This window comes from Anolis sagrei, chromosome 5 (assembly GCF_037176765.1).
Source record: "Anolis sagrei isolate rAnoSag1 chromosome 5, rAnoSag1.mat, whole genome shotgun sequence".
In the NCBI taxonomy this organism is placed as follows: Eukaryota; Metazoa; Chordata; class Lepidosauria; order Squamata; family Dactyloidae; genus Anolis; species Anolis sagrei.
The window spans coordinates 73,081,475-73,094,648 of record NC_090025.1 but is presented as its reverse complement, the minus strand read 5'-3'; the positions used below and the strand labels follow the sequence as shown (position 1 = coordinate 73,094,648).

General features: G+C 40.2%; 2 protein-coding genes across 2 annotated transcripts in view; one reads left to right on the top strand and one right to left on the bottom strand.

Moving 5' to 3' along the window:
• Window positions 1-2,515, top strand: part of LOC137097051 (zinc finger and SCAN domain-containing protein 29-like) — a 35,387-nt gene extending 32,872 nt beyond the window's left edge. The window contains exons 9-10 of the mRNA XM_067468354.1: window positions 328-390; window positions 2,292-2,515. Of these exons, the coding sequence (XP_067324455.1) occupies window positions 328-390; window positions 2,292-2,515 (287 nt within the window). The remainder of the gene's footprint in view (window positions 1-327; window positions 391-2,291) is intronic.
• Window positions 1-12,142, bottom strand: part of PPAT (phosphoribosyl pyrophosphate amidotransferase) — a 69,983-nt gene extending 57,841 nt beyond the window's left edge. The window contains exon 1 of the mRNA XM_060778548.2: window positions 11,920-12,142. Within this exon, the coding sequence (XP_060634531.2) occupies window positions 11,920-12,047 (128 nt within the window). The 5' untranslated portion in view covers window positions 12,048-12,142. The remainder of the gene's footprint in view (window positions 1-11,919) is intronic.
• Window positions 12,143-13,174: the final 1,032 nt, after the last annotated feature.

The window sequence follows — 13,174 nt, the reverse complement described above, 5'->3', positions numbered from 1 at the left end:
AGAGATAAAAACAAACATTACAGAGTTGTGCACAATGTGAATAACACTTCTTTCCCCCTTTGAAATTATTTATACGCTGTGTAAACTTAAAAGTATCTTCATAGTAAAGAAATGCCACTCCAGCACTCTTTTCTGTTTTCTGGCATATGAAGAGGGTGAGAACTGGGACGAACAGTTTTATGCATTTAAGTTTTATAAATATTCCATAAAGAAAACCAAAAAGCTAATATTCAAAATGCTTCCTGCTTTGGAACTTTAAGATTACAACTTACCAGGATGCACTTTAAAACATTTTATAACAGGGTACTTATTCTTGTCTTTCTAAAGAGACAGTTATAGAAGTTACCACAGATACACCACTGAGAGTCAAGAGAAAAGCATCTGAAGAAGGTAAGAATTGCTTTCTGCTATTACAGGACTATTTTGCTCTCATCAAAATAAGAAGTACAGCCAGCTCTAGCCATATGCAGGTTTAACATCTGTGGATTTGATTAATTTATATAAATAAAAATGTAATGTTTGTTTGTTGAATTAACATAACTCAAAAACCATTGGGCAAATTGATACCAAATTTGGACACAAGACACCTATAAGGTCAATGAGTGACCATCACTCATAAAAACACTGAAAAACACAGCAGAAGAGACTTAAAAAGCCAAAAAAAATGAAAATTACATTACAACTCATGCGCAAAACCACACAAATACACACACAAAACACATATACACAGACCAGGCCAAAGCAACGCATGGCAGGGGATGGCTAGTATATAAATAAAAATGTAATGTTCATTTGTGGGATTAACATAACTCAAAAACCTCTGGACGAATTAACACCAAATTTGGATACAATACACCTATCAGGCCAAAGAGTGACCATCACTCATCAAAACACAGAAAAACACAGCAGAAGAGACTTTAAAAGCCAAAAAAAATTAAAAATACATTACAACGCATGCGCAAAACCACATATATACACAAACACACACAAAACACATATACACAGACTGGCCACAGCAATGCATGGAATACAAGGCATGCGCAAAACCACATATATGTACGCAAACACACATATATACACACACAAAACACATATACACAGACTGGGCCACAGCAATGCGTGGAATACAACACATGCGCAAAACCACATATATATACAGAAACACACACATATATAAATATATACACACACAAAACACATGAGAGTCTATAGTCAGCTTCCAGTGAACAACAGAGATTGCCTTGGAGGATCCAGAAATTCCTTGAGAGGTGTTCTCTCATATTTTTTTTTTAAAAAGTGGTTTTATGTATGTCTTTTCCATTTTTTGAGTGAATTCTGCATCCCTAACCTGAGCAAAAGTGTTTGGCAGGGGCGGGCTACTGTACTCTTATCATTCTAGTAATGAATGATAACAAAAAGTTACCGGAGACCAAATTTGCAGCACACTTTCCATCATAATGCTGGCTGGAATGTGTACAGGAAATCTGAAAACAATCAAATATGAATAAGGAGGAATGAAAGACCCAGTGATTTCTCTCCAGTCTGTATGGGATGCAGTGGATGAAACTATGTGGGCAAGCTGCCCAGGAATATTCATGGGGCCTGAGACTATTTACTTAAACACATGCAAACCTACCTTTTAGAGAACAGAGAAAGATGCACTTGTCCCATCTGTTCTCCGTTGTTTTTCTTACTTGCTATCTAAGCACTGTGCTCACAAGCCACACACAATATATTGCTATATTCAGTTTTCCCTGGGTTTGGGCTATGGGTATGTACATGTCCTTTCACTGGTCACAGACTGATTTAGAAGCAGGGAACTTACTTCACATTGTTACAGAAATATCAACATTATATATTGAGTCTACATCAGAAGACAACAAAAGAAAGGAGTAAATGAAGAGGAACTTGAAAATGTTATTCAGAAACGTATAAATGTTATGCAAAAGTGTGTATATTTGTTACAATGGTATATAACAAATTGACATCTCAGTGTGAACTATACACACTCATTGAGAGCTGGCATGATGCATTGGTTTGGGTGTTAGGCTAGGACTTTGGAGACCAGGGTTCAAATCTCTACTCAGCCAGGGTCATATTCTCCCAGCCTCAGAAGAAGGCAAAGGCCAACCCCTACTGAACAAATCTTGCCAAGAAAAGACCAAGATAGTTTCACCATAGCCTTGTCGTATGTTAGAAACAACCTGAAGACACACAACAACAACAACCCTTATATTAGGTCAGACTTTCATAAAGATGTATCATACCTGAAATGACTTTTTCTCCTACAGAACTCTCGCCTATTCAGTTTAAGAAAAGTGCTTCTGAGAATATAGCAGTCCAGTCACAAACATGTATATCTGACACCTTGCATACAGTCATCACAAACCGAAGGATGCCTTTCGAGAGATTTTACAAGCAGGAAGAAATGCCGAATAACAGAACACAAATGAATGACATTCTTCCTGCCGTACAACAGGTTGGTGTTGTTTTATCTCTCTTTTACAAGGAATGAAGGAATATGATCACTGGTTGCCACCCTATATCCCGATCTGCCCATGACTGACCAAGAGAGCCTCTGTCTTATCAGGATTAAGCTTCAACTTATTAGCCCTCATCCAGCCCATCAGGACACAATCAGGACAAACAGCAGCATTCCAAATCTCACATCTGGTTGAAGTAAAACAGCAGTCTATTTCCTCTGATCTCCAAGGAAATACTAAGTATCCGTTCCATAACATTTTAGGTCCCAATCCAGATAATGTAAGCCATATGAAACCCTTATAGAGATCAACTTGAAAAGTTTAGTAGGATGAATTCTAAATCTCACTCATCTTGTTTCAAATAATTAAAACTGAACATTGCCTCTTTGGGGACCCAAAGGATTTTTTTAAAAAAATTTGAGCAAATTACAAATCTTACTTTAAAGATTCCACAGATGTATAAACCCCACTTGCCTAGTTTCCAAAGACCTCACAACCTCTGAGGATGTCGGCCATAGATGTGGGTGAAACTTCAGAAAAGAATGCTTCTGGAACATGGCCATGCAGCAACTCACAGCAACCCAGTTTAAAATACCATTACTCTTTTTGCCAATGATTATCTACTAGGTTCTCCATTAAATTGATAGAATTTTAGTAAGTTTCCAAATAACTTGAAAAATAGCAAATAGTAATATAATATAGGTTGCATAAAATGAGAAAATGCTTTTTCCTTCCAAATAAATAGTCAAAAGATAAAAGAATAAAAGACCTTGCATTCTGAAGCGAAGTTGCAATACAATATCAAGAAACAAAGGCTGAGATACAACAGAGTACAAGGAACTATGTATTATTATTTTTGCAACAGTAGCCGAAAATAAATCTAAAGAGTATACATTTTTCACTAATCTCTGGCAAATTTTACTCTAATTCCAATAAAATTTATCATACGGATTGGCTGCCAAAATGTTCTCATGATGAGAAACAAGAATGCATTCAGAAACTCTCTTAATCAGTGAACATCTAATTCTTGCCAAAATGTTTCTCAAAATGGAGCATGTTTTAGGCAAAAATTAACAAGCCGCAAGCTTATTCCAAAATGCATGTTGCAAAATTGGCAGGGTCAAGGACTCACATGACGTTTTTTTCCTTTATTGATTAACATGAATCAAATTCACGAAGCAAGATGTTTATAATATGGGCTCAGTCTTCTTTCCTTACTTGGCATCCTAGTTTTATAAAATGTTTCATAAGTATCCAGTAGGTCTCATAATCACAGATAGCAAAATGCTCAACTTTTGCAACAACACTAACTATGTAAGTGTTCAGTAACAGGATTTCTAACACTTTAAAACTGAAATAAATAAAAACTTACCTTTAACAGACATTGTTAAATTGCACTATAAATCATTCTGCTATTAAGCAGATGATGTTGGATATAAGAAACTCTGTACCATATTCAAAGGAACTGTCCTTTTACCACAGATGGACTTTGCCTTTGTGTACCACAATGACTTGAAAATACATCTGTCCTTCAAAAATTCTACAGCTTCCATTATAAAAGTATATGGTGCAGCAAATACACATTGAGCATTCCATATGCATAAATCTGAAATATAATCTGAAATATCCAAAATCCAAAGGTTAAGATAGTGATATCTTTGCTTTCTGATGATTCTACATACACAACTTTGTGTCATGCACAAGATTAAAATAATGTACATAAAAGGCTGCAAGATGTCGGTGAAACAACTCATAACCCTTCTCTATGGTATCCAAAACCACTCTCCAACAGCTTTTACTCTCAGGAAGTTCTTCCTAATATTTTCAATCAAATCTCTTTTCCTGCCATTTGAAACTATTGCTCCCCTATACCCTTGTCTCTAGAGCAGCATAAAGTCAGTTTCCCCCCTCTGCCTCAATCTGGAAACATGGTTCTCATGTTCCTGCTCAATAATAATAATAATAATAATAATAATAATAATAATAATAGTTTATTTATAACCCATCCTATATCCCTGAGGGGACTCAGGGCTACCTTCTCTTCTCCAAGCTAAACATCCCCCAAAAGAATAAGAGGAAGGAAAAAGAGAAGGAAAGAAGGAGGATGAATGGAAGGAAAGGAGGAAGGGAGTGGAAAGAGGAAAGACAAAAGGGAAGGAATGAAGGAGAAAGCGAGAGGGGTAAGTAGGAAGGAAAGAGGGAAGGAAGGAAGGACAAAAGGGTGTAATGGAAGGAAGTAGGGAGGGAAGGAAGAAGGAATGAGAGAAGGAAGGAAGGATGGTGAGAGAGAGGAGGGCAAGGCCTGATAAAAGAGCCCAAGAAGCTGCATCCACCCCCAGGCCTGGGTTTGCCCACACCTGATCTATATGTGCTCTCTCTCTCTCTCTCTCTCTCTCTCTCTCTCTCTCTCTATATATATATATATATATATATATATATATATAAGAGGTTATAAATGAATAATGTTAAGGTGGTGTACCGCTAAGAATAAATCTCCTGATATAACTTTAGACTACATTTCCTCAAAAAGCCATAAAAGGAACTTTCAGAGAAGGAAATGTGGGGGGTGACTGATCTGGATTTACTTTACTAAACCTGTGCCAGATTTTATGTCTTATCCATTAGGACAAATTTCAGCACAAAATGGCACAGCAATCACCAGAATGTAAACTAAAAACGACTTTGAGATGCCCTGTAGAATAAATATTGCACAGTAGTACACAGACTCCTTTCTTAAAGTACAAAAGTCCACGAGTTGCAATAGCTAGAATTTTATCTGGTATGTAAAGCCATGATGAGCTATTCAGATGAAGTCTTTAGTACAAAGGGTCACTGGAGCTACTCCAGAAAAACAATGATACTCTAGCTCAATTATAATTATCCAATTCCTCAAAGCTATGGCATATTACAAACAGAATCTGGTTAATCTACACAGTAAACTACATTTATGTTGTTGTGTGCCTTGAAGCCGTTTCTCACTTGTGATAACCCTAAGACAAATCTATCACAAGGTTTTCTTGGAAATATTTGTTCAAAGGGGGCTTGTCTTTGCTTTTTATTTATAGTATACTTCTTCATAGGGTTGAACTAAAATGTAATATCTAATTGGTTTGTTAAAAGACCAAGCCAGTGTGATCTGCATCAAAGGCATCCAGCCTTTACTCAGAGCTCAGTTAACATAGCAGCACAACTGTAACCTAAATGTGAAAATCTGGCCTTGAAATTTTATATAAAACAATACAAAATTGTTGACATATATAATATGTGGCACTTGCCAATTGCAATCAAGTTAACCCTTGTCCACCATATGGCTCGACACTGTTGAGCAATTGACTCAACCCGAGTGTGTGACTAACTACATTTCAGATGTGAAGTTGCAATTTCTTAAAGATATTCTGTGTTTAATTAACGAACACAGCTTTCTGAAAAACAACATATAATATGTATGTTCTGAATTAAAACAACAATCTAAAGCAGGGGTCCCCAAACTAAGATCTCTGGGCTGGATCCAGCCTTCCAAGGCAATTTTCCCAGCTCTCACCCCCTTAACCTAAAGCCACCGATTCAAAGCGTTTGTTGACTAAAACACAATACATTGGTTGTTCTTTATTTATTGTTATGATTTTAGAGTTTTTTAAAAATACTGGTAGCCAGATTTAGTTCATTGATTAGCGTTTAATAGCCTAGATTAGCATTGATTGGCCTATTACAGGCATGCTTTATTACTGTCAAGCTTAAGGATTTTCTTGGGAAGGAGTGGAGTGGATATTTGACTTTCCCTCTCTCTGAGGCTGAGATTGTGACTTGCCCAAGGTCACCCAATGGGTTTCTAAGGCTGGACAGGGATTTGAACCCTGACTTCTAGAGTCCTAGTTCAACACTAAAGCCTCTATAACACACTGGCTCTCTCATGTTTGGGAGACTGTGATCAATGGGGTCAGAGGAAACTATAATGCAAGAAATGAAAACAATTAGTAACACTTCAACTGTAACATTAACAAACAATAGTTGGGTGGATACAGACATTCTTACATTGATATGCTAATCAATACATGGAATGTAATGAAGGCTTTGTCTCTATTCAAACCAAAGCAGATAGGCTTCTATGTCATGCATGAACTTTTACCCTTGCAATTCCTTCCCCCCCCCCCCTCAAGTAGGGTTACTCAAAGGTCATAGCCAAATGCTCTTGCCATTTCCGATATCAGATTTATTCTATTGCATTGAGGCTGACCTATTTTCTTATGTAGAATGCAATAGAGCATTGCTAGAAAATGATGGCATATGTCATGTTGCAAGGTTTAGATTTTGCTGCACTAATCTGACACATTTGACCCACTAGAAACTGTTATCTTTGGAAAAAAGTTACTTTTCCAGGAATGTTACGATCCTCTGATTTCATAATGGCTACAAAAGAGCATCAGGAATTCAAGAATGAAAAGGGTTAGTAACCCAATTTAAAATCTAACTAAAGAGCTGTCAGTTCAGGTTTCATCCCTAGAAAATATGCTGTAAGTCTACAAGACTTAGAATGGAGTAAACAGGTATATGATTAGGTTATTGGGCCTGAAAATCCATATAAGTAGATGTAACTAGATGCAAGATAGCACCTATATAGCTATCTCTAAATACTTTAAATGGAATTCAAACAAATGTGAGATTTTGAAGCAAACAAAACACACACCACTTAGTAATCTAAAAAACCCATTGATAAAGCAATTAAGATTCTAAAGCACCAAAGAGTCATGTGAAAGACAATAAGCAACAGGAAAAAAGAGCAAGCATATGTTTGTGTAGAATTAAATCTGGTCATTTTGCTTTTAACAATTATGCTTCATACCTGACTTGTATGTGTGTACAATGTGTGTGCACTCTAAATGGTTACATGTGAATATTGTATTTATGCAGTGTAGGTTTATCATGAGGAAGAACGATGTGGTAATCCAGCTATTGCTGGATTATAATTCCCAGTAGCTCCAACCAGCACAGACAACAGTGGGAAATGTCAACAGGTTGTGTTCAGCAACATCTAATTCTTAATCTTCTCTATGGGAAATTGCCAAACCAATAAGTGCTTTACAATACATGAAAGTGGAGGGAAAGGTGTGTCTTTACAATATGCTACTCAATGAATATGTAAGTAGTTAAGTTAAGGAGTGACAAAATCATAGAAGGAATGGTTGAGAAAAAGTCAGATTGCTTTAGAGGAGAAATCAAGGTGAGGCCAGGTCTTATCAGTACAGTGATGAAACTCACCTCCGCCTATAGACTCTGGTGTAAGTTTAATATTCAGTTATGCAACGTATTGTTTTGTGTGCCTGTGAGAGATGATTATTTTCTCAGTTAGCTCTGGCTTGCAAAAGTAAAGTAGTTTAGTGAGTCGTTGATACAGAAATAAGCCTGGGACAGAGGTTTTCAGCACCAACCTATGCCACCTTTACTTGCAAGTAAAGCCTGCCATGTTTCCTGGGGCTTACAGTTGAGTCATTGTTTTGGTGTTTAAAACATTTGGTGATACTAGTCAGAGAAGGAGTACTTCTGCTTACTGTTAGTATCCCACTAATAATTGTTTCCCATCACAATCCTGCTAGACTACTAAGTAAACAAGAATAAGGATCACTCCTAAACCAAGTAATGAATTCGTAGGTGACCTGATTAACCTGGGAATGTTTTTATTTGTATACAATTAAAAATATTAGAAGACAAAGACAGACAGCATGGCCACCATATGGCTAGCAATAGTGATGCTTGTGGCCCAACACATCTGTTGTGCCATAGATCAAGAGGGAGCAAAAAGAGAGTGGTAGACTGAAGTGCAAGACTTAGGACCCTTCCACACAGTTGTATAAAATCCACATTGAACTGGCAGTATATGGCAGTATGGACTCAGATAATTCAGTTAAAAGCAGATATTGTCAAATATCTGCCTTGATATTCTGTGTTATATGGCTATGTGGAAGGGCCTTTGAGCCTCTTCTACACAGCCATATAAAATGCAAATTATCTGCTTGGAACTGGATTATCTGGCAGTGTAGACGGGCCCCAAATCCCAGAACCTACTACAGATGTAACACAATGAGGGATCACTTGCATCTTGTTCTGATGATCCCTTTCAGATAAGCATCAGCACAAGTTCTTTGCTCCTACTTAAGCTAAACAAAACATGATTGCCTTGATGCAATTAATTACAGGTTGCATATCCCTTATCCAAAATTTTTGGGACCAGAAGTACTTTTAATTTTTGAATCCCTGTATTGGTTTACACATACATAATGATACATCTTGGAGATGAGATACAGGCCCCTTCTACACAGGTGTATATCTGCTTTGAACTGGGATATATGGCAGTGTGGACTCAGATAACCCAGTTCAAAGCAGATATGGTGGGTTATTCTGCCTTGACATTCTGGGTTATATGGCTGTGTGGAAGGGCCCTAAAATAATCCAGTTCAAAGCCAATAATGTGGATTTTCTGCTTTGATAACCTGGATTGTCTGGCAGTATAGAAGGGGCCCCAGGTTTAAGAATGAAATTCATTAACCTTCCATATGCACCTTATATAATGGTCTGAAAGTAATTTATACATAATATTTTTAAATAATTTATGTATTTAATCCTTTATGCTGCCTTGTGGGCAATTTCAGATTTAACTTTTTCGAATTTGTGAATTCCAGATAAAATATACTCAGTCTGTACCAACATATCATCCCTTGAGTTAATCATACAGGGATCTTGAAGAGTTTAATACTCACTCTGCCCTGCAAGAATATATTGATACATAAAATGGGAAATCTGTATTGCAAATGAAGACCGGAGCATGAACATGTTATTTTGTTTAGACAACCCTTCCAAAATCCTCCAACCAACATGGCCACATTCCCAAGCTCTGATTTCACTACATATACATAAGGAATAAGAGACTACAATTAGCAATGGCTACTTAAGCTGGATATATATACACTGCCCTATATACCAGGATCTGATCCCAGAACCCTTCCACACAGCCATGTAACCCAGAATATCAAGGCAGATAATCCCACAATTGGGTTATCTGGAGGCCTTTCCACACAGCCCTATATCCCAGAATATCAAGGCGGGAAATCCCACATTATCTGAGTGTGGACTCAGATAACTCGGTTCAAAGCAGATTAAGCAGTCCACCAATAACTTTCCTGTCCTTCCTTTAAGTTCAGCACTTTACATTGGCCCTCTTATCTTCTACCTCCACACGTTTGATTGATGACAGTATTCCCAGCCCCACCTACTGGATTATTGCACTTTCCTTGCGCTCCCTTCAGAATGTATTGTACTCAATGAGCCTGTACCTCAGCTATGTTCTTTATCTCAGCCATATTGCTTAATGTTGTTTACAATGGTGATTGTTTTTTTAATATTTTCATATGTTTTTAATTTGTTGTGTTTCATTGTAATTTTTGGGCTTGTCCCTTGTAAACCACCCCAAGTCCCCTTGGGGAGGTGGTTGGCGGGGTATAGAAATAAAGTTATAATAGGTAAAGGTAATGGTTTTCCACTGACATTAAATTAAGTCCAATCGTGTCCAACTCTGGGGTGTGGTGCTCATCTCCATTTCTAAGCCTGCATTGTTTGTAGACACCTCCAAGGTCATGTGGCCAGCATGACTACATGGAGCACCGTTACCTTCCTGCCAGAGCAGTACCTATTGATCTACTCACATTTGCATGTTTTCGAACTGCTAGGTTGGCAGAAGCTGGGGCTGACAGCGGAAGCTCACACCGCTCCCCGGATTTGAACCTGCGACCTTTCAGTCAACAAGCTTAGCAGTTCAGTGGTTTAACCCAATGCGCCACCGGGGTCTCCTTATATTATTATTTCTGCCTTGATATTCTGGGATACAGGGCTGTGTGGAAGTGCCCTCAGATATTCAAGTTCAAAGCAGATATTGTGGGTTATTCTGCCTTGGTTATATAGCTGTGTGGAAGAGCCCCGAGTTATCTTGTGCGCCAGCTGCGCCCGTACCTTGGGAAGTCAGACTTGGCCACGGTGGTCCACGCTCTCATTACCTCTAGGATAGACTACTGCAATGCAGTCTATGTGGGGTTGCCTTTGAAGACTGCTTGGAAGCTTCAAATAGTCCAAGAAGAGGCAGCCAGGTTAATAACTAGGGTGGCATACAGGGAGCACACAACTCGCATGTTATGCCACCTCCACTGGCTGCCAGTTTGCTACCGGGCACAATTCATAGTGCTGGCTTTGGCCTATAAAGCCCTAAACGGCCCCGGCCCAAATTACCTGTCCGAACACATCTTCCCCTATGAACCATCATGGAGATTAAGATCTTCTGAGGAGGCCCTGCTTTCTGTCCCGCCACTGTCACAGGCACAATTGGTGGGGACGAGAAACAGGGTCTTCTTGGTGATTGCTCCCCTGCTATGGAGGGTCACCCCCATCCTCCTGTCCTTTAGAAGGATGGTAAAAACTTGACTGTGGGACCAAGCTTTCAGGACAGGGCAATGAAGCGGCAGTGGAAAAGATAACAGGGCCAATTGGATTTGATGCGGATGGCTAGGACAGTTTTAAATGATGTATTTTAATGTATTTTTTTATGTTTATGTATTGTATGTGAATTTGTGTCCCGGCATTGAATGTTTGCCGTGTATGTGCTGTGCTCTGCCCTGAGAAGGGCGGAATATAAATGCTTTAAATACATAAATAAATAAATATCTGGGTCCACAATGCCATATAACTCATTTCAAAGCAGATAATGTGGGATTTTACACAGCTGTGTGGAAGGGGCCTTCGATGCTGAGCAAATTCAATGCAATCACTGTTTGGTGAAAACACAAACTTTGACCGGAATCGGTGAAGGCCCTGTGTAATAAAACATGTGGAAAAGTTGGGGTGTTCGGAGCAAATTTACCTGCAAGACATCAGATTTATCAACCAGGGCCCTTCCACAAAGCCCTATATCCCTGAATATCAAGGCAGGAAATCCCACAATATCTGCTTTGAACTGGGTTATCAGATAATGTGGGATTTCCTGCCTTTATATTCTGGGATTTAGGGCTGTGTGGAAGGGCCCTCAGTAAGTATGAGGGCAAAAACAGTGGCAAAACACTAGCAAAAAGTAGTGTAACTGCTAATGCTCAATACTGTGGGACAATGAGAAGAATCAAGATGCATCTACAGCCAGGCATGGGCAAACTTCGGCCCTCCTCCAGGTGTTTTGGACTTCAACTCCCACAATTCCTAACAGCCTACCGGCTGTTAGGAATTGTGGGAGTTGAAGTCCAAAACACCTGGAGGAGGGCCGAAGTTTGCCCATGCCTGGCTGTAGATGCAAGCTTTAGGAAGACTCACAGCCACAACTGGTTGCCTCCAAGGCTCCAGCACTGGAGATCAGACCTTTCCCTGCAGAGCCCCCTTATGTGTGGCCCCCCAAAGCCCCTTCCCTTACCTGTGCTGCAGCCCCACCAGCCCCAGCGTGATCACATGCGGCACGTCCAGCTCGGTGGGCCAGACCCCGGCGGCGAGGCATCCGAAGACCCCGCACTCCTCCCCGATGCCCAGCTCCTCAAACTCCATGGTGCGTCGCACACGTGTCGCGGCCGCCCCTGTTGTTGTCGCTCCTGGCGCGGCGCTTGTGGCCGCTTGGGCTTGTGGGCGAGGACCGAGCCTGCTCCTTTTTTCCCGCCCCTCGGCGCCTCATTTGCATACAGGCCTGATTTGCATAGAGAGAGGGCGCGCACTAGTCTCGCGGCTGCTCCTAAGTTGAGAGTCCTGCCCCTTTTTTCTGCTTTAGGACTCCATCACCTCCCTCGTGTGTATGTGTGATTTGGTCTCATGGCAACAAAAAAGTTAGCCCCCCCCCCTCCTGTGAGGAAGTCGCCCCTCCCCAGTCCCCGCCTCCCCTCTTTTAGGGTTCCCTTGGTATTTCCTGCTTTTCCGAGCTGAAACTTGATTTTCCCTCTCTGACTTTGATTGGGGATAAGAAAGAAGAGTTGTTTACTTTTGCTTCCTGAGGGAATCCTTCCTGGAAAAAGAGAGAAATAGAGGGAGGGGGAAAGAGAGAGGAGGGAGGGAAGGGACGGTAAAAGAAGGAAGGAAGGAGAGGGGAAAGAAGAAAGGAAATAGGGAGAGGGAAGGAGGGGGAATGAGGGAGGAGAAGACATGAAAGAAGGAAGGAGAGGGGAAAGAGGAGGAAAGAAGAAAGGAAACGGGGAAAGAGGGGAGGGAGGGAAGGAGAGGGAATGAGGGCTAAGACAGAAGGAGGGAGGAAATAAGCAAGAGAAAGGGAGAAGGGAAGAGAGAGAAAGGGGGAAAGAAAGGAAAAGGAGAGAAAAAGAGGGAGGAAAGGGGGAAAGAGAACGAGAGGAAAGATGACAGGGAAAATGAGAGAAAGAGCAGGGAGGGGAAGAAAGAAAAAGGGGGAAAGAGGAGGAAAAGAAGACTGGGAAAATAAAGAGAAGGGAAGAGAGAAAGGAGAGGAAAGAAGAGAGGAAATATGGGCAAAGGAGAAGGTGAAAGATGAGGAAAGACACAAGGAGGGAAAGAAAGGAGAGAAAGGGGGAAAGAAAGGAAAAGGAGGGAAAGAGAGGGGGAAAGAAGAATTAAAGGCAGAAGGGAGGAAAAGGAGACAGGAAAATGAAGGGAAGGGAAGCGAGAAAGTGGGAAAGAAGAGAGGGAAAGAAGGGAAAGAGAGAGGAGCGAAG